The 19,636-nt window shown below is 44.9% G+C and overlaps 2 protein-coding genes across 3 annotated transcripts; one reads left to right on the forward strand and one right to left on the reverse strand.

Annotated features, from left to right (window-relative positions):
* The first annotated feature begins 12,125 nt into the window (after positions 1–12,125).
* Positions 12,126–15,810, forward strand: LOC780584 (E2F transcription factor-like E2FE). Of its 2 annotated transcripts, none has more exons than XM_044574002.1 (10): positions 12,126–12,423; positions 12,518–12,638; positions 12,752–12,829; positions 13,024–13,086; positions 13,186–13,315; positions 13,407–13,474; positions 13,565–13,637; positions 13,744–13,805; positions 13,887–14,289; positions 15,512–15,810. In XM_044574002.1, the coding sequence occupies exons 1-10, from the start codon at positions 12,236–12,238 to the stop codon at positions 15,589–15,591; spliced, it is 1,266 nt and encodes a 421-aa protein (XP_044429937.1). In that variant the 5' UTR covers positions 12,126–12,235; the 3' UTR covers positions 15,592–15,810. The 2 variants fall into 2 exon arrangements, with proteins under 2 accessions (XP_044429937.1, XP_044429936.1); XM_044574001.1 differs by having other exon boundaries at positions 12,127–12,423; positions 13,404–13,474.
* Positions 15,811–16,354: 544 nt separating this feature from the next.
* Positions 16,355–17,825, reverse strand: LOC123155858 (uncharacterized). Its single transcript, XM_044574003.1, has 3 exons — positions 17,543–17,825; positions 17,363–17,451; positions 16,355–16,684 (listed from the first exon to the last, which is right to left on the reverse strand). The coding sequence occupies exons 1-3, from the start codon at positions 17,567–17,569 to the stop codon at positions 16,537–16,539; spliced, it is 264 nt and encodes an 87-aa protein (XP_044429938.1). The 5' UTR covers positions 17,570–17,825; the 3' UTR covers positions 16,355–16,536.
* Between the last annotated feature and the right edge of the window lie 1,811 nt (positions 17,826–19,636).

Genomic DNA, 19,636 nt, shown 5'->3' on the forward strand with positions numbered 1-19,636 from the left:
CAATATGACCTAGACGACAGTGCCACAAATAAGTTGCACTATCATTAGTAAATTTGCATCTTTTGGCTTCAATACTATCAACATGTGTATCACTACAATCGAGATTCAAAAAAAATAGACCACTCATCAAGGGTGCATGACCATAAAAGATATTACACATATAAATAGAACAACCATTATTCTGTGATTTAAATGAATGACCGTCTCGCATCAAACAAGATCTAGATATAATGTTCATGCTCAACGCTGGCACCAAATAACAATTATTCAGGTCTAAAACTAATCCCGAAGGTAGATGTGGAGGTAGTGTGCCGACGGCGATCACATCGACCTTGGAACTATTTCTGACGCGCATTGTCACCTCGTCCATAGCCAATCTTTCTGTAGCCCCTGTTTCAAGTTGCAAATATGAGCAACAGAACCAGTGTCAAATACCCAGGTGCTACTACGAGCATTAGTAAGGTACACATCAACAACATGTATATCAAATATACCTTTGACTTTGCCATTCTTCTTATCCGCCAAATACTTGGGGCACTTCCGCTTCTAGTGACCAGTCCCTTTGTAGTAGAAGCACTCAGTTTTAGGCTTAGGTCCAGACTTGGGCTTCTTCCCGGGAGTAGCAACTTGTTTGCTATTCTTCTTGAAGTTCCCCTTCTTCCCTTTACCCTTTTTCTTGAAACTAACCATCAACACTTGATGCTCCTTCTTGATTTCTACCTCCGCAGCTTTTAGCATTGCGAAGAGCTCGGGAATTGTCTTTTCCATCCCTTGCATATTATAGTTCATCATGAAGCCTTTATAGCTTGGTGGTAGTGATTGAAGAACTCTGTCAATGACACTATCATCAGGAAGATTAACTCCCAGCTGAGTCAAGTGGTTATGGTACCCAGACATTCTGAGTATGTGTTAGCTGATAGAACTATTCTCCTCCATCTTGCAGCTATAGAACTTGTTGGGGACATCATATCTATCAACTCGGACATTTGCTTGAAATATTAACTTCAGTTCTTGGAACATCTTATATGCTCCATGACGTTCAAAACATCTTTGAAGTCCCGATTCTAAGCCATAAAGCATGGCACACTGAACTATCGAGTAGTCATCAACATGCGACTGCCAGGCATTCACAATGTCTGTAGTTGTTGGCGCATGTGGTACACCAAGTGGTGCTTCTAGGACGTAATTCTTTTGTGCAACAATGAGGATAATCCTCAAGTTACGGACCCAGTCTGTGTAATTGCTACCATCATCTTTCAACTTAGCTTTCTCTAGGAACGCATTAAAATTCAAGGGAACGGTAGCACGGGACATTGATCTACAACAACATAGATATGCAAAAAACTATCAATAATAAGTTCATGATAAATTAAAGTTCAATTAATCATATTACTAAAGAACTCCCACTTAGATAGACATCCCTCTAGTCATCTAAATGATCACGTGATCCAAATAAACTAAACCATGTCCGATCATCACGTGAGATGGAGTAGTTTTCAATGGTGAACATCTCTATGTTGATCATATCTACTATATGATTCATGTTCGACCTTTCGATCTCAATGTTCCAAGGCCATATCTACATATGCTAGGCTTGTCAAGTTTAACCCGAGTATTCTACACGTGCAAAACTGGCTTGCACCCATTGTATGTGAACATAGAGCTTATCACACCCGATAATCACGTGGTGTCTCGGCACGACAAACTGTAGCAACGGTGCATACTCAGGGAGAACACTTATACCTTCAAATTTAGTAAGGGATCATCTTATAATGCTACCGCCATATTAAGCAAAATAAGATGCATAAAAGATAAACATCACATGCAATCAAAATATGTGACATGATATGGCCATCATCATTTTGTGCCTTTGATCACCATCTCCAAAGCACTGTCATGATCACCATTGTCACCGGCTTGACACCTTGATCTCCATCGTAGCATCGTTGTTGTCTTGCCAACTATTGCTTCTACGACTATTGCTACCGCTTAGTGATAAAGTAAAGCAATTACATGGCGATTGCATTTCATAAAATAAAGCGACAACCCTATGGCTCCTGCCAGTTGCCGATAACTTCTATAAAACATGATCATCTCATACAACAACACATATCACATCATGTATTGACCATATCACATCACAACGTGCCCTGCAAAAACAAGTTAGACGTCCTCTACTTTGTTGTTGCAAGTTTTACGTGGCTGCTACGGGCTTCTAGCAAGAACCGTTCTTACCTATGCGTCAAAACCACAACGATTTTTCATCAAGTGTGTTGTTTTAACCTTCAACAAGGACCGGCCGTGGTCAAACTTGATTCAACTAAAGTTGGAGAAATAGACACCCGCCACCCACCTGTGTGCAAATCACGTCGGTAGAACCAGTCTCATGAACGCGGTCATGTAATGTTGTTTCGGGCCGCTTCATCCAACAATACCGCCGAATTAAAGTAAGACATTGGTGGCAAGCAGTATGACTATTATCACCCATAACTATTTGTGTTCTACTCATGCATATCATCTACGCATATACCTGGCTCTGATACCACTGTTGGGGAACATAGCATGCAATTTCAAAAAAATCCTATGATCATGCAAGATCTATCTAGGAGATGCATAGCAACGAGAGGGGGAAAGTGTGTCCACGTACCCTCGTAGACCGAAAGAGGAAGCATTATGTTAACGTCGTTGATGTAGTTGAATGTCTTCACGATCCAACCGATCCAAGTACCGAATGTACGACACCTCCGTGTTTAGCACAGTTCAGCTCGATGACATCCCTCGAACTCTTGATCCAGTAGAGGGGCGAGGGAGAGTTCTGTCAGCATGACGGCATGGTGACGGTGTTGATGATGTGATCCGCACAGGGCTTCGCCTAAGCACTACGACGCTATGACCGGAGGAGTAAACAGTGGAGGGGGCACCGCACACGGCAAAGAGAACAATTGATGTGCCTTTGGGGTGCCCCCTGCCCATGTATATAAAGGAGGGAGGGAGGAGGCGACCGGCCTAGAGTGGGCGCGCCAAGGGGGGAGTCCTACTAGGACTCACACAGTCCCAGTAGGATTCCCCCTTACTTTCTGGAGTAGGAGAAGGGGGAAGGGAGAGAGAGAGGGAGAAGGAAAGGGGGGATGCGCCCCCTCCCCTAGTCCCATTCGGTTTGGCTAGGGGGGGGGGCGCCACCTTTTGGCCGCCGGCCTCCTCTTTCCACTAAGGCCCATGAAGGCCCAATACTCTCCCGGGGGGTTCCGTTAACCTCCCGACCGTACTCCGAAAAATGTTCAAACCACTCCGAAACTATTCCGGTGTCCGAACATAACCTTCCAATATATCAATCTTTACCTTTCGACCATTTCGAGACTCCTCGTCATGTCCATGATCTCATCCGGGACTCTAAACAAACTTCAGTCATCAAAAACACATAACTCATAATACAAATCGTCATCGAACGTTAAGCGTGCGGACCCTACGGGTTCGAGAACTATGTGGACATGACCGAGACACATCTCCTATCAATAAGCAATAGCGGAACCTGGATGCTCATATTGGCTCCTACATATTCTACGAAGATCTTTATCAGTCAAAACACACAACAACATACGATGTTCCCTTTGTCATCGGTATGTTACTTGCCTGCGATCCGATCGTCGGTATCATCATACCTAGTTCAATCTCGTTGTCGGCAAGTCTCTTTACTCGTTCCGTAATGCTTCATCCTGCAACTAACTCATTAGTCACATTGATTGCAAGGCTTATAGTGATGAGCACTACCGAGAGGGCCCAGAGATACCTCTCCGATGCATGGAGTGACAAATCCTAATCTCGGTCTACGCCAACCCAACAAACACCTTCGGAGACACCTGTAGAGCATCTTTATAATCACCCAGTTGTGTTGTGATGTTTGATAGCACACAAGGTGTTCCTTCGGTATCGGGGGTTGCATAATCTCATAGTCAGAGGAACATGTATAAGTCATGAAGAAAGCAATAGCAATAAAACTTAATGATCATTATGCTAAGCTAACGGATGGGTCTTGTTCATCACATCATTCACTAATGATGTGATCTCGTTCATCAAATGACAACACATGTCTATGGTCAGGAAACATAACCATCTTTGATTAACGAGCTAGTCAAGTAGAGGCATACTAGGGACACTATGTTTTTTCTATGTATTCACACATGTACTAAGTTTTCGGTTAATACAATTCTAGCATGAATAATAAACATTTATCATGATATAAGGAAATATAAATAACAACTTTATTATTGCCTCTAGGGCATGTTTCCTTCAAATACTCCCTATCCCCGACAGTTTCTGCGTCGTGTCGGAAGAACCCCCCTATCGCACACACAGGCAAGGTGATAGTTTAAAATGTCGTCATGGAAAGGGTTAAAAACCGTTTGTATAGCAGCTCGTTGTACAAGTGACACCACTCTGGCTTAGAAATAACAGGTTGCACATCAATCGGCTATAATGACATACAATAAGTCCTCCTCCTAGTTATCAATGATGAGCTTAATTAGTTTGTTAACCAATCTCAACAATGTATGCCCTCTTAGGGTTAGAATTTTTCCCAATATGACATAGAGTAACCCAAACATCCTCCCATATATCTATTTACTTCTTTCTCCAACTCGCAACTTCCCCTTTCAAAGCTTGCAGTCCACCTAGTATGCTATGTCATGTGAAAAAAGCACCACTTTTCATTGTCACCTTCAGAATTTTAACATTTGGATAATATTTTCTCCTCAAAACTCTTGCACATATACTATATGGTTCTAAAATTGATCTCTAAATGTGTGTTAGCCAACATTGCTTTATCAAAAGATATAAGAAACCCATATCTCCTCAATTTTTCTAGCACATAGAGCTTCCACCAAGAATTTTAGTGCATCTTCCAATTGTTGACATCATCACACCATGACCATGCGTGAAATTGCATCTGTGATCCCTTTATTTTTGAGAATCTTAAATCAAATGTATGTTGACAAAGCTTGAGTAACGACTTTTAGAAAAACATGCTTTCCCCCAGATGGGAGGTTTCTCTCCATCCATCCCACCATCCATCCATCCGTCCATCCATTAATACAGCAATACTCTATCGACATGATATTGAAAGCATGCATTTTTTCACCTGAACTGATAATGGCAAACCTCTGGATTTATCAAACGAAGGCTTGCACCTATATATTGAGAATCATGCAAACTTCCTCTCTTTTGTCCACATTTGTATTGGTACTAAAATTAATATTGTGTTTTGACTAACTAACAAGCTTCCCCAAAGCTTTACAATAGTCATTGAAAGATCTATTTGAACATTTTGCATTTTGAGCGACGATACTCATATGGATAAGCGAGTGATTCACAAAGAAAAGTTGGGAAACCAAAAGGGCCTCCTTCATACCTTCACACCTTCAAGCTCACCCCGAGTCTCCGCATCCGATAACAAAGCAAAAAGTCCCTCTTTAACCAATAGAAATAAATATGGGCTTAAAGAATCCCCTTGTCGGAGCCCACGAGAGGGGTGAACTAACCAGTTTGATAGGGATTGAAGCAGACTGATATCGAATATAAGTCACACATGCCATAACTAACTGAAACTCGTCGCCAATCAAGTACTTCTCTAGCATAATACCTTCTAAGGAAGCACCATTAACTCTACCATATGCTTGCATATCCAACTTTACCACATAGGGCCCATGTTCACTAGTCTTTCTCTACATCGCTTTGCGTGGACAATGAGAACACTGTCAATTATCAAATGGTCCGGCACATGGCACTTTGTGCCTCTGAAGTGGCCTCCTAAAAGATACCTTTCAACCTGTTTGCCAACATCTTACTCATCACCTCTCGTATGCAACCATAACAATGGCAATTATCAAATGGTTTAGTATAGAGGCAATTTATGCATATCAAATTACCTCTGCGAGGATGCAGTTTATTATGTTTGCTAGAGTATTACTTATCACCTTATAAATGACCATGTAAAGGCCGAGAGGCCGAAACTGTGTTATTTTGTCTGAGGCATCTACCCTTGGGGATTAGCATGATAATTTTATGATTCAAATAGTAGTATCGGCTGCATTTAGAACTTTAGAGCCAAGGTTTTTCAAATCCTCAATTACAAAGAGTGACTTTTTTACCTCCTTAATGACAAAGGACGGAAGCGACATCTCATTCATTGTTGTCAAAACACACACATTCACTCTATTCAGAATGTCATCAGTAAACATGTTAGGAAAATACAGGGTAATAAGTGGCGCCAAACTTTCATTACCTTCCACTAGTAGACCCTTGTCATCCACCAACGATTTTATCAAAGTCCTCTTCTTTTGAGCTGTAGTGACGCGATGAAAGAAATTTGTGGTCCTACCTTCATGACGTAGCCAATGTGCATGCCCACACCACAACCTAACGATCTCCTATTGTTCAAATGAATTCTTTGACACTATCAATACTTCCTCCAATTTCTCTAGCACCATACCACTCACCGCCCATTTTCCCATGTTGTGGTTCCTTGTTTAAACCATTGATCATATTTCTTGGACCTTTGAGTACCTTACAACCCCACACCTGAAGCTTGCCGTGCACACTTTCTAAAGTTCTTTGCAGTGAGATAGTGTCGCCTTTCCCATGCCCCCCATCACTAGTTTTTCCACGAGGCCTCTTATAAGCGAGCCTCACAATGTAATAACGTAGTCGTCTCATGCTAGACCTTACATTTGAAATGCTCCCTATCCACCACAACTGACATATGATCTGATTTAGTAATACCCCCATTTCTTAGCGCACCAATTGGAAACAATGCATCCCGTTCTACATTACCGATAGCTCTGTCAAGTTTCTTAGTTATATTCCCTTATCTCCATCGAACCTATCCCCTATACAGTCCATGCCCCCCCCTAAAAACACCCATGGGATATTGACATCACACGAATATCTGAAGGGTTGTTCCAAGTTATTTCCTAGACTCCCAGCTAGGCTCACCATAGACAGCCGTAAGCCACCATTTTTCCATTTCCTGCACAATCACATTTATATGTTGATTCGTCACACTTAACTCCATGGTTTTCACATGGTTCTCCCACATTAACAACACACCACCACTCCTCCCAACACTCTCATCAAAGAGCATGTGATGAAACCCCAAACACTGGGGAAAAAACCATCATGTATTTCAACGGACGCGTCTCCGACATGAAAGAAGCACTCAATTTTGTTTGCTTCTAAACCTCTAGATGCGCATGAACTGCCCAAGCTGAACCGAGCTCGCAACAGTTCCATCCTAATATTTTCATTACTCGTGATAATCCTTCACTTTTGAGGCAGCCACCCTTTACAACACCATCTATCATATTCTATAGAAATAAATAGTACACATTCTCTCTCCACAAAAAGAAAAACAGTACACATTTTCTAAAAGAATCAATGACCTCTGTAATACGACGTTTTATAATCACTAAGATAGCTACTAGTTGGAGAAATGGATCTATATATTTTGGTCCTAAATACATCCATTTTTATTCATTTTCATAATAAGTAATTTCAAACGAGGAAGTATATATTTTTAGGGTGTTTTCTATTTCTACCTTTCTTTATTCTTGTACCTAGTAGCCTCTGACTCCACAATCCACCTGATCCTAGCCCTAACCACCGCTAGGCCACGACGACACCCAAAGCCAGACCGACCGCGCCGCGTAGGAGGGCCGAATTTCGTGTTTTGACCCTTTTTAGAAAGTATTTCAGGATCTGGTCCCGGTTTGAATTTTTTTTGAGATTTGACCCTTTTGCCTACCGCCAGGGCATCTGGTAGTAGGGTTAGATAGCCTACTGCCAGGTCCCATGGCAGTAGGAAACTTATCCACGTCAGCACACGGAGACGGCGCCGTCCCCCTCCGTCGCACCCTACCGTCATGGGCCCTGGCGGTAGGCTGTCTAACCTTACCGCCAGGCGCCCTGGCGGTAGGGTGCGGGGCAGTTATTTCGCCCGAGACTGCGCCCCTTCCCTTCTCCCCACCCCTCCCCTCCCCCAAGTCGGCAGTTTCTCCTTTCTTTCTCCCCCAAGTCGCCCCTCTCTCCCTCTCTCATCTCCTCCACTCCCCCCCTTGGATCTTCACCGATTCTTCACCGTTTTGGCAGATCGAGATGGCCCCGAGGAGAGAACCGTAAGCTCCTCCGATCCCTCCAATTAGTTTTTGCAAACTTGCTACCTATTCGACGCATTATTTGCTTGAAATCCCTCATGTTTTTGAACTTAGATTGATTTTTTTTTCACCTAAGATTGATTGTAGTTGTAGTTCTTAGTTCTTTAGTAAGTAGTGGTATTGGATATGTACTCTAATCAATAGTTCATATGTTAGTGTGAAGATGAACCCTAGTTCATATTTTTTTTTGTTAAAAAAATTATGATGTATTGTTGATAAAGGGATGAACCCTAGTTTGATGATGCATGTTGATATGATGATATGCTCTAGTGTGAAGATGAACCCTAGTTTGATGATGCATGTTGATATGATGATATGAAGATATTGTTTGGAAAATTTTGTTTAAAAATATGAAGCTATGATGTATGTTGGAGGTTTTTTTATATGATGCATGTTGATATGATTTGATCCATCATGTGTAGTAGATGTTGTTGGAGGAATATGCTTAAAATTTGATCTTGATATGATTTGAGTTCATTATTTGTTTAAGTATGCTTATGCTTATGGTGTTTTTGTTTATGAAACTCTATTAAGGCAGCCACCTCTTGCGGACAACATCGGCCCACGGTACTGCATGCTGGACTGGGCATTCGACAAGGGTCATCGTGCCCGTTTCATAGAGAACGGAAAGGTAAGTGATGAAAGAAATTTTGATCAAAGTTCTCGGATTGATGAAAATGATTTCCTAACTTTTTGGCGTTCACTTTTTAACAGACGCTCCAGCCACTGCGCATGAGGGGTAACGGGGTTCATGGGCATATGGACTACGACAAGCGCTACGCGCCGTTCTTCAAGAGAGCCCGTCTGTTGGGTTTCGTGCTGCAGTTCAAGCGTCAGCCGCCGACGCTTGTCCACATGGCTCTCACAGCTCTGATTGACCGTTGGAGACCGGAGACCCATTCTTTCCATCTGCCATGCGGGGAGATGACGGTGACCCTAGAGGACTGGGGGATGATTACTGCAATGCCGATCGAGGGTCATGCACTCACCGGTCGAGTGGAGAGGGCCAACTGGCAGGAGAGGGTCACCACCCTCATCGGCGACTGCCCCGGTGCCAAGAGTAACCGTACATCTGGTGTGCCGTTGCCCTGGCTCTCGGAGCACCGGAGGACATGCCCCCAAGGCGCAGATGATGCGACTGTGGAGTTGTATGCGAGGGCCTATCTGTGGTATATTCTCTCGGAGGTCGTGTTTCCAGACAGCTCCGGGAACTCTGCCAACTGGGCGTGTCTGTTCTTCCTAGCGGACTGGGATGCAGGGTACAGTTGGGGGACGGCTTCTCTCGCCTACCTATACTGTTCGGTAAGAGAGTGTCTAATTGCGTACCTACCTACGAAAGTGTGTCCATGACATTTTCTTATATCTGATCCTCATTTGATGTTTTGCAGCTTGACGACGCAAAGCAGAGGACGGGAGACAAGTCCAATATGGGTGGCTTTGTCTGGGCCTTCTCCATTTGGATGTGGGAGCGGCTGCCGGTGGGGCATCCGGAGAAGTTGCCAAGACGCCCATGGGAAGACTATGGCGAAGAAGGCGACGAGACTCGAAACCCCACCGTAGCTTACGAGTGGGACATTGTCAAACTCTACACGGGCCTAAACAAGATTTCGTACAAGACCTACACCAACGAGTTGGATGCTTTGACGCATACGCAGGTATATGAACTCGCCCAACACCTTTCTCTTTGATTCCGCTATTGACCGAGAGTGCGAACTTACCAAGGTATATGTAATAGGTAATCTGGTGGCCGTATCGACAAGAACGAGAGTGGGACTTTGATCTGAACGTGATGTGCGATGCGGACCGTGGTCTCTGGCGGTGCATCGTGCCCATGATCTGCGTGTACGCCGTCGAGTGGCATTTGCCACAACGCGTGGCCACGCAGTTTGGGATTTATCAGCATACCCCACCGGGCCAGCCCACCGATACCGGCGGCCACGCGCTCCACCTGTGAGCTCTTTGTTCTCCGTGAGATTATCATGTTTCTTGTTGCTTATGATGATCTCATTGCGCTTATGATGATTCTTGTTGCTTATGCCTTGCAGCATGAGCCGGCAGAAGAATCAGTCGATCACAAACTAGGGAGAGGAGCATAAGACTCATGTGACGGAGTGGAACCGATGAAGGTGGCGTAAAGACCTGGAGAGGAGAGTGACTAACTGGGATGATTACCTGGGCCGACACATGAGGTGGTACAATGATGGCCAGAAGCACCGTCTTCGTCTCAGGCCTCGATGGACGGCGGAAGACATCGCGGAGCTGGAGTGGGCTGACCCCGATGAACAGGCATACCAGACCGGCATCAGAGACATGCACAGTGGATTTAGGGAGTTTGCACCCCTCATCAACAGAGTGGTACGTTTGAACCGACGGTCGTATTTAAAATATTTTATTCGTCAACATGACTGACTTATGCCGTTGCAGTCCGGTGAGCTGAACAGATGCATCTTTGAAGCCTCAGATGCACTAGGTCATCTTCCCGGGAGCGTACAATCTGAGACCAGAGTCAGGGGGACGATGAAGGTACAATTTCAGTCTCCTCGGAACAGATGCATCTTGTTCACTTACAGTCAGTCGATCTGAACTTATTATGACCTTGCTTCATTGTGAGTGCAGAAGTTCGTGCAGCGTTGTCGCAAGCTGGTAGGGCTGCTTGGGTGTGCTGGAGCTGGGTCAGTTGAAGCTCATCAGCCTGTAGCCACACAGGGTATCATCGGCTCATCGAGCCATGCTCCCTCGTCGTCTAGGTTGGTTGGAGAGGAGGAGGAGGAGGAGGAGGAGGAGGAGGAGGAGGAGGAGGCCATATATGAAGAAGGGGAGGAGGAGGATGAGAGCAACAGGGAGGAGGAGTACGATGAAGATTATGGACCTCCAGCAACTCAAACGTCTCAAGCATCTCAGCTGCCGAAGAAGAGGAATCCCAAGAAGAAGGATTTGCTGAGTCCGGACCCTTTCCAGAGACCGGTTCCTCGACGGCCCAAGAAGAAGACCGAAGAGAATCGTTCAAAGAGTAACGAGGACCGTACCTCCAAGAGGGGAAGGAGCAACTGATTATGCTCTTCGATAGTTGGCTCCTTTAGTTTCGTTGAACTTCGTTTGATTGAACTATTCGGGTGGTTATGAAGCTACGTGGAACTATGTGTTTGCTATTTGTGAAACTATGTGGAACTCCGTTTACTAATTAGTTGAAGTTCGTTTGAAATGTTCTATGCACTTCAAATTTGTTAATGTGTATGTGATGCCCAAGTTTAATTGTTTGAGATCTATGATATTGTTGTCATATTTGTGAAAATTGCTATAATATTATTGTCATATTGAATTTGAAAAGAAGCAAGCAAATGAACTTAAATTCATAAAACACAGGACCCTACCGCCAAGGCCCCTGGCGGTAGGGTCAGACAGCCTACCGCCAGGGCAACTCAATTCTTCGTTACAGAATCGTTACAATGAAAAAACAAGACCCTACCGTCAAGGCCCCTGGCGGTAGGGTCATACAGCCTACCGCCAGGGCAACTCAATTCTTCGTTACATAATCGTTACACTGAGACAGGACCCTACCGCCAGGTGCTCTGGCGGTAGGTTTGGACAGCCTACCGCCAGGCCTCCTGGCGGTAGGTACTTATCCACGTCAGCGCAGTCAAACGGCCGCCGTCCCCCTCCGTCGCACCCCTACCGCCATGGGCCGTGGCGGTAGGCTATCTAACCCTACCGCCGTAGGCCCTGGCGATAGCAAAAGGGTCAAATTTCGAAAAAAATTTAAACAGGGGTCAGATCCTGAAATCCTTTCAAAAAGGGTCAAAACACGAAATTCGGCCGCGCAGGAGCGGGAGACGGGACGGGAGGCGGCGCGGAAGGGGCCAAAAGTTTGAAAACGCGCCGCCGCCGCGGGCGCCAAAACGCAATCATTCCAACGTCCTCGCCGCCCTCCCCTCCTCCACCTTTCCAAAACCCAACCCGCAGATCCCATCACCAATAAACAAGACCACAAAATTCCCCCCTCCCTACCCTTTCCACCTCGACATCCACCGGAAATGGACCCCGCCGCCGCCGCCGGGGCTCCGGCGGCCGCTGCGCAGCCACCGCCCCCTCCTCCTCCTCCTTACCTGCCCCCGCGGCTGGTCATCGACGGCGCCGGAGGCGGCTCGGGCGCCGCCGTGAGGGCCTGCCGGCACCACGCCTACAGCCGCAAGCAGAAGTCCCTCGGCCTCCTCTGCTCCAAGTAGGGGGGAGATCTCCTCGCTCTCCCGTTTCCGCATGACGCGTTGTGCATTTCGCCGGTTTTTGACCTAGCTAGGCTCTGCCGGGCTTTGCAGCTTCGTGGCGCTGTACGACCGGGACGACGTGGAGACGGTGGGGCTGGACGACGCCGCCAGGCGGCTCGGCGTCGAGAGGCGCCGGATCTACGACATCGTCAACGTGCTCGAGAGCGTCGGGGTGAGCCTTGATTTCCTTGCCTGGCATGGCCTTCCCCACAAGACACTTATTTTTTCGTCCTTGGCATTCGATTTTACCGATGGCCTTCGTGACAGTTGTTGAGCATCACGCAGATTCTCGTGAGGAGGGCCAAGAATCGGTACACATGGATCGGATTTGAGGGCGTCCCTGCCGCGCTCAAGGAGCTCAAGGTTTGGATCCGCATATTCTGATCTATGCCAATTCTACACGATTTAATTATTGTTCTTAATTAGCTGGGCAATTCTCTTCAATAAATGAATGAAAACGGCAAGTCTTTTACATTGTTTCGAAAAAAAGAAGATTCTTTAGACCGAAACACTATCATGATTAATGTCTTCCTCTTTTGTTCTTCCCGCTTGTTCAGGAGAGGACACTGAGAGAGATGTCTGGATTAGCTCCGCCACCGGAGGAATCATCTGCTGCCAATGTTAGATTTCTTCACTCTGTTCTGCTTGCCCCTTTTACTTGTGAAGCAATTGTTGTGTTGCTGATAAAAGAAGTGGCCTTTCTTATGGTGGCTGTGAAGGTGTCGGACGATGAAGACGACGATGATAAATTGGGCGATGCAGATGGGGACGCCGACAGCGAGAAGCTTAGCCAGTCCCTCGACAATGCTTCTGATAAGCCTAACGTGCCCATGTGCCCACCTAGATCTGGTATGGCTGATCAATCTCTTTCTAATTGTTTTGCTGTGCCTAGTGACCATCATGTTATGCACTGAATGTGTTTCTGGTGCCACATTAGTAGACCATAGGAAGGAGAAGTCGCTTGGGCTGCTCACGCAGAATTTTGTCAAGCTCTTCCTCACCATGGAGGTGAACCGATTGAGAATTCCACTGCATTTTTTTTCATTAAGGCGGCTTGTCCTTCGTGGTTAATTGTAATGTGATTCACTACTGGCACAGGTTGAGACAGTCTCACTTGACGAGGCTGCAAGGCTGCTCCTTGGAGAGAGACATGCCGAGAGCAATATGAGAAGTCAGTACCTGCTTTTCTTATATTTTATGGGATCCATTGCTTAGTCGTGGCAACAGAATTTTCTATCCAACTGGAACTCATTACAATTCTGATGTTGATAATACAGCTAAGGTTCGTCGACTGTATGACATTGCCAATGTGCTATCTTCTTTGAACCTCATTGAGAAGGTAGTCTCTTGACCACATGCCATTTCAAATTGTGGAAGTGATCATTTTTCTTAGCATGGTTGGTTTTGTTGTTTGTTTCAGACACAGCAGGTGGACTCCAGAAAACCTGCATTCCGGTGGCTCGGTCAGGCAAAGCGAAAGGAAGGTGCCACTGTCACGGTTGCTTTACCACCATCCAGGAAGATTATGTCTAGCAAGAGGGCATTTGGTACCGACATCACAAACATTGACAATAAGAGGGGCAAGTTAGTCTTGGAAACAGAGAACAAACCCAAACTCATGCAGGGTGGCAGCAGCATGTTGAAAACTTTCGAGAGTCAGCTCGGGCAAGGGAAGAGTAGTGGCTTTGTTTATGGGCCCTTCCACCCTGCTGGTGCAAGGAAACATGAAGTTGATGATCAGACAGTGAGGGAGAATGAGATGAAGAACATTCAAGACTGGGAGAGTCTCGCTGTTTCATTCCGTCCACAGTACCAAAATCACGGTAAGCTAAACATTTCTCCCACATGTTTATTTTCTACAGTTAAGATTTAGGGTTTAGAAAACTGCACTGGATGGAATTTTGTTTTGAGATGCCAATTTGGTTATCTACCTCTTTGCACTGGATGCATTGAAGTGCTTGTATGACCCTCTATTAGTTACTAGTAATTTACATGTCTAGTACTTTGGCCACTTCACATCCAAATTGATATGCATGATCAAGAAGAAACTGGAGCTCAGGAATTCAGGACAATGAATTTTATACGGTTTCGTTAACTTTAGAAGTTTAGCCCCTTTGCTTTGAGTAGGCATTCTAGCGGTTGTTTGTACACCTGTTTGTATTTATGCATTGACCGAAACACGTATGTAAACACATTCCAGGATAGCTGACATTAATAGCATTTGGTCTTTTGACAACCAAATTCAACATGAGTAGTCACCAGTGATCGTCTCGGAGGTCGCTGGCCTGGCTATGCTCACCTGAGTAGATTAGAGCGGCAGGGGGGGGGGGGGATCGGTGGTAAGGACGGGGAGGAAGGAGAAGAGAGGGGAAATAAGATGTGTGGCTGACAGGTGGGACTAGGGGTAGTCTTTGCCACACCAACCTGACAGACGGGTCCCACCCATCAGATTCGCTGTCAAAATGCGCTAAGCCTCAGATCAGTGCAATTTATTACCAACCGGCCTCAAAAGTGGTGTTTTTTTGAATTTTTCTCAATAGTGGTGGTAATTAGCCCCAAATGTGGAGTTTTTTTTAATTTAGTATACTTAGTTTAGGGGATCTCTAGCAGATCCCCTAAACTTAATCCCTCAAACCTTCTCTTTATCCCAAAAGGCAATTTTTTTCAGGGGCTGAACTTTCACAACCATACCAGAAATCTCAATTTCTGAATCTAGTGATCTAGTTTTAATAACTGCCATCAGCTCTCTGGTCTTTGACAAGTGGTTGTATAGTTTCTCATGATATTATTTCCAGTTTTAACTTCTACAGTACTCCCTCTGTAAACAAATATAAAAGCGTTTAGATCACTAAAATGGTTTAGGGTTTAGGGTTTAGGGTAAAGAAATATAAGAGCGTTTAGATCACTAAAATAGTGACCTAAACGCTCTTATATTTGTTTACAGAAGGAGTAACTTTTAACTATGCCATTTTTGCTGTTTGTGTCAAATATATGGTTTACCCTGTTGATAAACTTACACAGTTCCCCTACATTTTGTGAATGCAGCGCTGAATGATCTTTTTGGCCATTATGTTGAAGCATGGAAATCATGGTACTTGGATCTTACACGGGATTCGACCTCATGAAGGATGGTTTAGTTTAGGCAGGTCTGTTGTAAATCAGTTCTTGTAGGCAGATCAACTCATCTGCCGAGGACCCTAGAAAGGATTCGACCTGTACAAGATGTCATAAAAGCACAAAGGCTCATTTCGCCTTTGCTCGATGTATTTACTCAATGCAAAAAAGAAACAGAATAATGATACACTTGACTGTCCATTGTTTTTTGGCAAGTGTGCTTTTTTGTCTACATCATGAGTTCTACTTGGTTCATCTTCAGTCTTGTTACATCTGTTGTCTCCAGCAAAGTGTTACTTCGCAGCTGTATAAGAGAGGAGATGGTTGAGACAACAGCTGAGGCTAGCATATTAGAGCCACCTGGTTTGATTTATAATTTCTGCTCTTTTCAGTCAGCTTTGATGAGTTAGTTGTTTCACCATCACCTGGATATTAAAACCTTGACAGGCTATGCTAATCAAATTCAACAGAATAAGCTAGAAAGATGTTGATCACTGATGTAAAATGCATCTGAGTACTACAACAAGATCTGGGCTGTTAGATAAAATGTGGTAGTACCAGGATTGACTTATAGGAGTCATTTTCCATACCCACAAATACCACAGCACATACATGCCAAAATTCACAAATTCCAAATGAGTTGTGTCCAAGCTACTGTTAAGACAGGAACACACTTCAAAATACCAGCAGTAGCAATATCCAAATGTCTGCAGTAATCGCAACACATCAACTAAATGGAAGCATGGAATATCCACAATTTCAATGAAACAGATATTTAGAAGCCATCAACCATCACATATATAGCAAGCCATCAAACATCACATGGTTCTTTCAATAAGAGGCACTTGATGATATCCTCTGAATTATGGACGCGACAACATTACTGAATGCTTGAAATAGGTTTGCACTTGACCACAACAGTTACTAATAGCGAGCCACTGACAGGCTAAAGTGCTTCATTTCGGGCTGGTGAAGAACTTGTTGATTCCTGGCATGATCTCGGGGGTCTTGTCCTGCACATAGGCTCTGAGGCCATGCTCGGCGTAGCGCCTGCCCTCCTCATGGTTCTCAAGCACTCCCGCTGCCCTCCCCATCTTGTTGACCCTGCAGATGAAATCATTTCAGTATATTGTTACTAAGAAGTATAGGTTGTTTCAGGCTTTTCTCTAACAAGATTAAGATAAGCTGCCATGAATTAAAATAACCATCAATGTAGATACTGTTTATTAAGATCGTCTCCCAATCATGCAAGTGCACTAAACAATTGCTAGTACAAAAAGTAGATCATGTACTAGTACAATATTTCATTATCCATTAGAACCCACAGGATAACACACATGACTTCCTGTCTGTACGAGCTATGATTGGTACAATATCATACTCAGAATACAAAATTATACTGCGAAATCCCGCATAATTTCACCAACAATCCACGCGCACAAGCAAATAGCTTCCCCAAAAGGCCAAACGGTTCTCACCCCTCGTCCTCGTGGGCTGATTCTCCCACCCAAATGGAACCAAGACCACAACTTTTTCTTTCACCTGAAAAAACATGGATATCGACCGTAGCAGCGAAGTCAACACTAAACACCCAGCGGCCAGCCACCACGAACAGGCCATAATCTAGCGGATCTACTCTTTCCTAGTCCACTAATAAGCCGTACAACGCCAAGCCATGTACTAGTAATAATCAAACAAGCGAGGGAGGGGGCCGATTCGTTTCTCTCAATCAAGAAATAAACGGCCAAGGATAAGAGGGGGGACTGCAGTCGAGATCTTTACCTGACTTCTGGGTTGCCGGTGATGTTGCGGAGGAGGCTGAAGGCGCAGATGCCGATGGCGACGCCCGTCGCCGCGAACAGCGGGTACACCTGCGCGGCCGCGAGACAGGATAATAAGCGAACGGAAGAAGGGGAAGTGGTAGGAGCGGGTGGATGGCCCGGATCTGGGTGTGGAGCTCACCTCGGGCCTGACCCACTTGCTGGCCATCGGAGTCGCGGGGAGGACGCTGCGCCGGCGGCGGAGGGGGAGAGTGAGTGAGAGAGACGAAAGTGGAGAGGCGACGGCGGTTGCGGGTGAGAGGGAGTGGGCGGAGTGCGTGAGCCGGCTTTATTGTGCGGGTGTGGTTGCTCAGTCGCTCGGGCTTGCTTGGCTGAAATGACGGGCCTGCCCTCGGGTTTCCACCTGGTTTTCTGCCAGTAGCACCCGGCTTCGGCGTAGAGACAAGTGCATAGGATCGCATACGTGCAGGTGAGGTTTTTTTAAGGAAAGGATTAGCTAGTTTTCTCGTAGCCAATTAGCTTACGAAAAGTAGTTGTTGGGTCGATGGATATACTCGCCCCCATTGGCGAATATTTTTGGTCGGAGCACTAGAACTTAGCAATCATTTGGGCTCACTGATTGTGTAGTGTGGGGGGAGAACTATGAGAGATTAAGTGAAGGCATGTTAAGAGGTACCGTGCGACCTTAGCACATAGTATTAGCACATGTTTTGTTCTAGAGCAAATCTCAGACACATAGTATTAGCACATGTTCCTCAGTGAGCACGTAAAGCAAAATTACCGTAGAACGATTGTTCTAGGGCTTCGGGATAAGAAAAAACATGCAAAACAAATGTGCGACACAAACGTTGATTGCTGAGTTGCCATTTTTCTCTTCACGTCCACAAATGGCACAGATTATGGTGTGCGCGGCCAACGGCAACAATAGGGCGGTAGACACTGCCTAGTAGGTTGGCGGAATAAATGAGTAGATGCATGTGAGTAATTTTGGAAAACTTCTTACGGATCGCGATGTAGGTTGCAGTGGTTGGAATAGATTGAATGACGAAATTTGTCCTCCGGGTGCATGGTTCGAGCTCTTTTTCTTTGAATGGATTTTCCTTGTGGATGCGGCCTTAATGGTGCAAGGGTCCGACTAGGGAAAGGGAAAGTTTAGATGTGTTGGGGGAGACAAGAAAGTGCGATGACAACGTAAGTCGTGGTGATATATTGTTGGTATGTTGAAATAAATCTTGCATCGGTTTCAATTGGATACAACTGGTAGGAGAAGATCCGATCCTTGATTTTGTGTTGTATGCAAGAAAATATTGGAACAATGAACAAATATGAAGAATATATCATGTGTTCGAGAAATTAGTTAGTTTGTGCAGCATACATACATATGTGAGGTTCCATCATGGTTCGCGTCCAGATTTCCTTTTCTAAACCGCTAAAGAGAGAGTTCAACCAATGTAATATATAAACAAAAATAAAAATGTGAGTTGGCACATGAATACACGTGTAGCTTAGTTGCTTGTTGAGGTCACTATATTACTTGAACTTGTGAGTTCAAGTTTCAAATGAAGCAACCTTTTTTTGTTGATTGTTATATGTAAGCCCTCACTTTTTCATCCCTTCAAGGTGGACCGCGGATCTAATTACAAGAAAAGCAGAGGGTTTTCAAAAATATGCGATGGATCATTTTCCTGTCACTTAAAGGTGTATTGTGGGTTAATTACTGGAAAAGGCAGGGGGTTTCTATAAAAATGCATGACGGACATAAATTATCCTCCCTTTGTTGGTAGGTATAGATTATCTTTTACGAAAAAGCATCCAGAACTATATTATAAAACTTCATTAGAAGTATGAAGCACCCCAAACATAATAACAATTACATCAAGGTCCCCAGACCATCGAACGACCACGACCGCCGCCAAAACGAGTAGCTGACACGCCATTATTGCCACTCCCCTGCCAAAATGTATTCATGTGCCAACTCACATGCAATTACTGTTCTCCTAGCTGAACGAGCAGCCGACTTGGCCTATTGGTGACAATTGGGAAGTCTTCGTGCACGTTCTCCTAAGGACCATCATCCTGGAGCCACAATCGTCGTCATTGCACTAGTAGAAAACAGGGCTTTGGTCCATGTGTAGGACCTTGAGAAGAGGTGTCTAGAGGGGGGGGGGGTGATTAGACACTAAGTACCAAAGTTGCAGTTTTTAGCTTCTTTAAGTTTAAGTGGAGTTTAGGCACAAGTTTAACATTCACAACATATAGCAAGCAAGCATGCAAA

The sequence above is a fragment of the Triticum aestivum genome, chromosome 7B, assembly GCF_018294505.1.
Source record: "Triticum aestivum cultivar Chinese Spring chromosome 7B, IWGSC CS RefSeq v2.1, whole genome shotgun sequence".
Lineage (NCBI taxonomy): Eukaryota > Viridiplantae > Streptophyta > Magnoliopsida > Poales > Poaceae > Triticum > Triticum aestivum.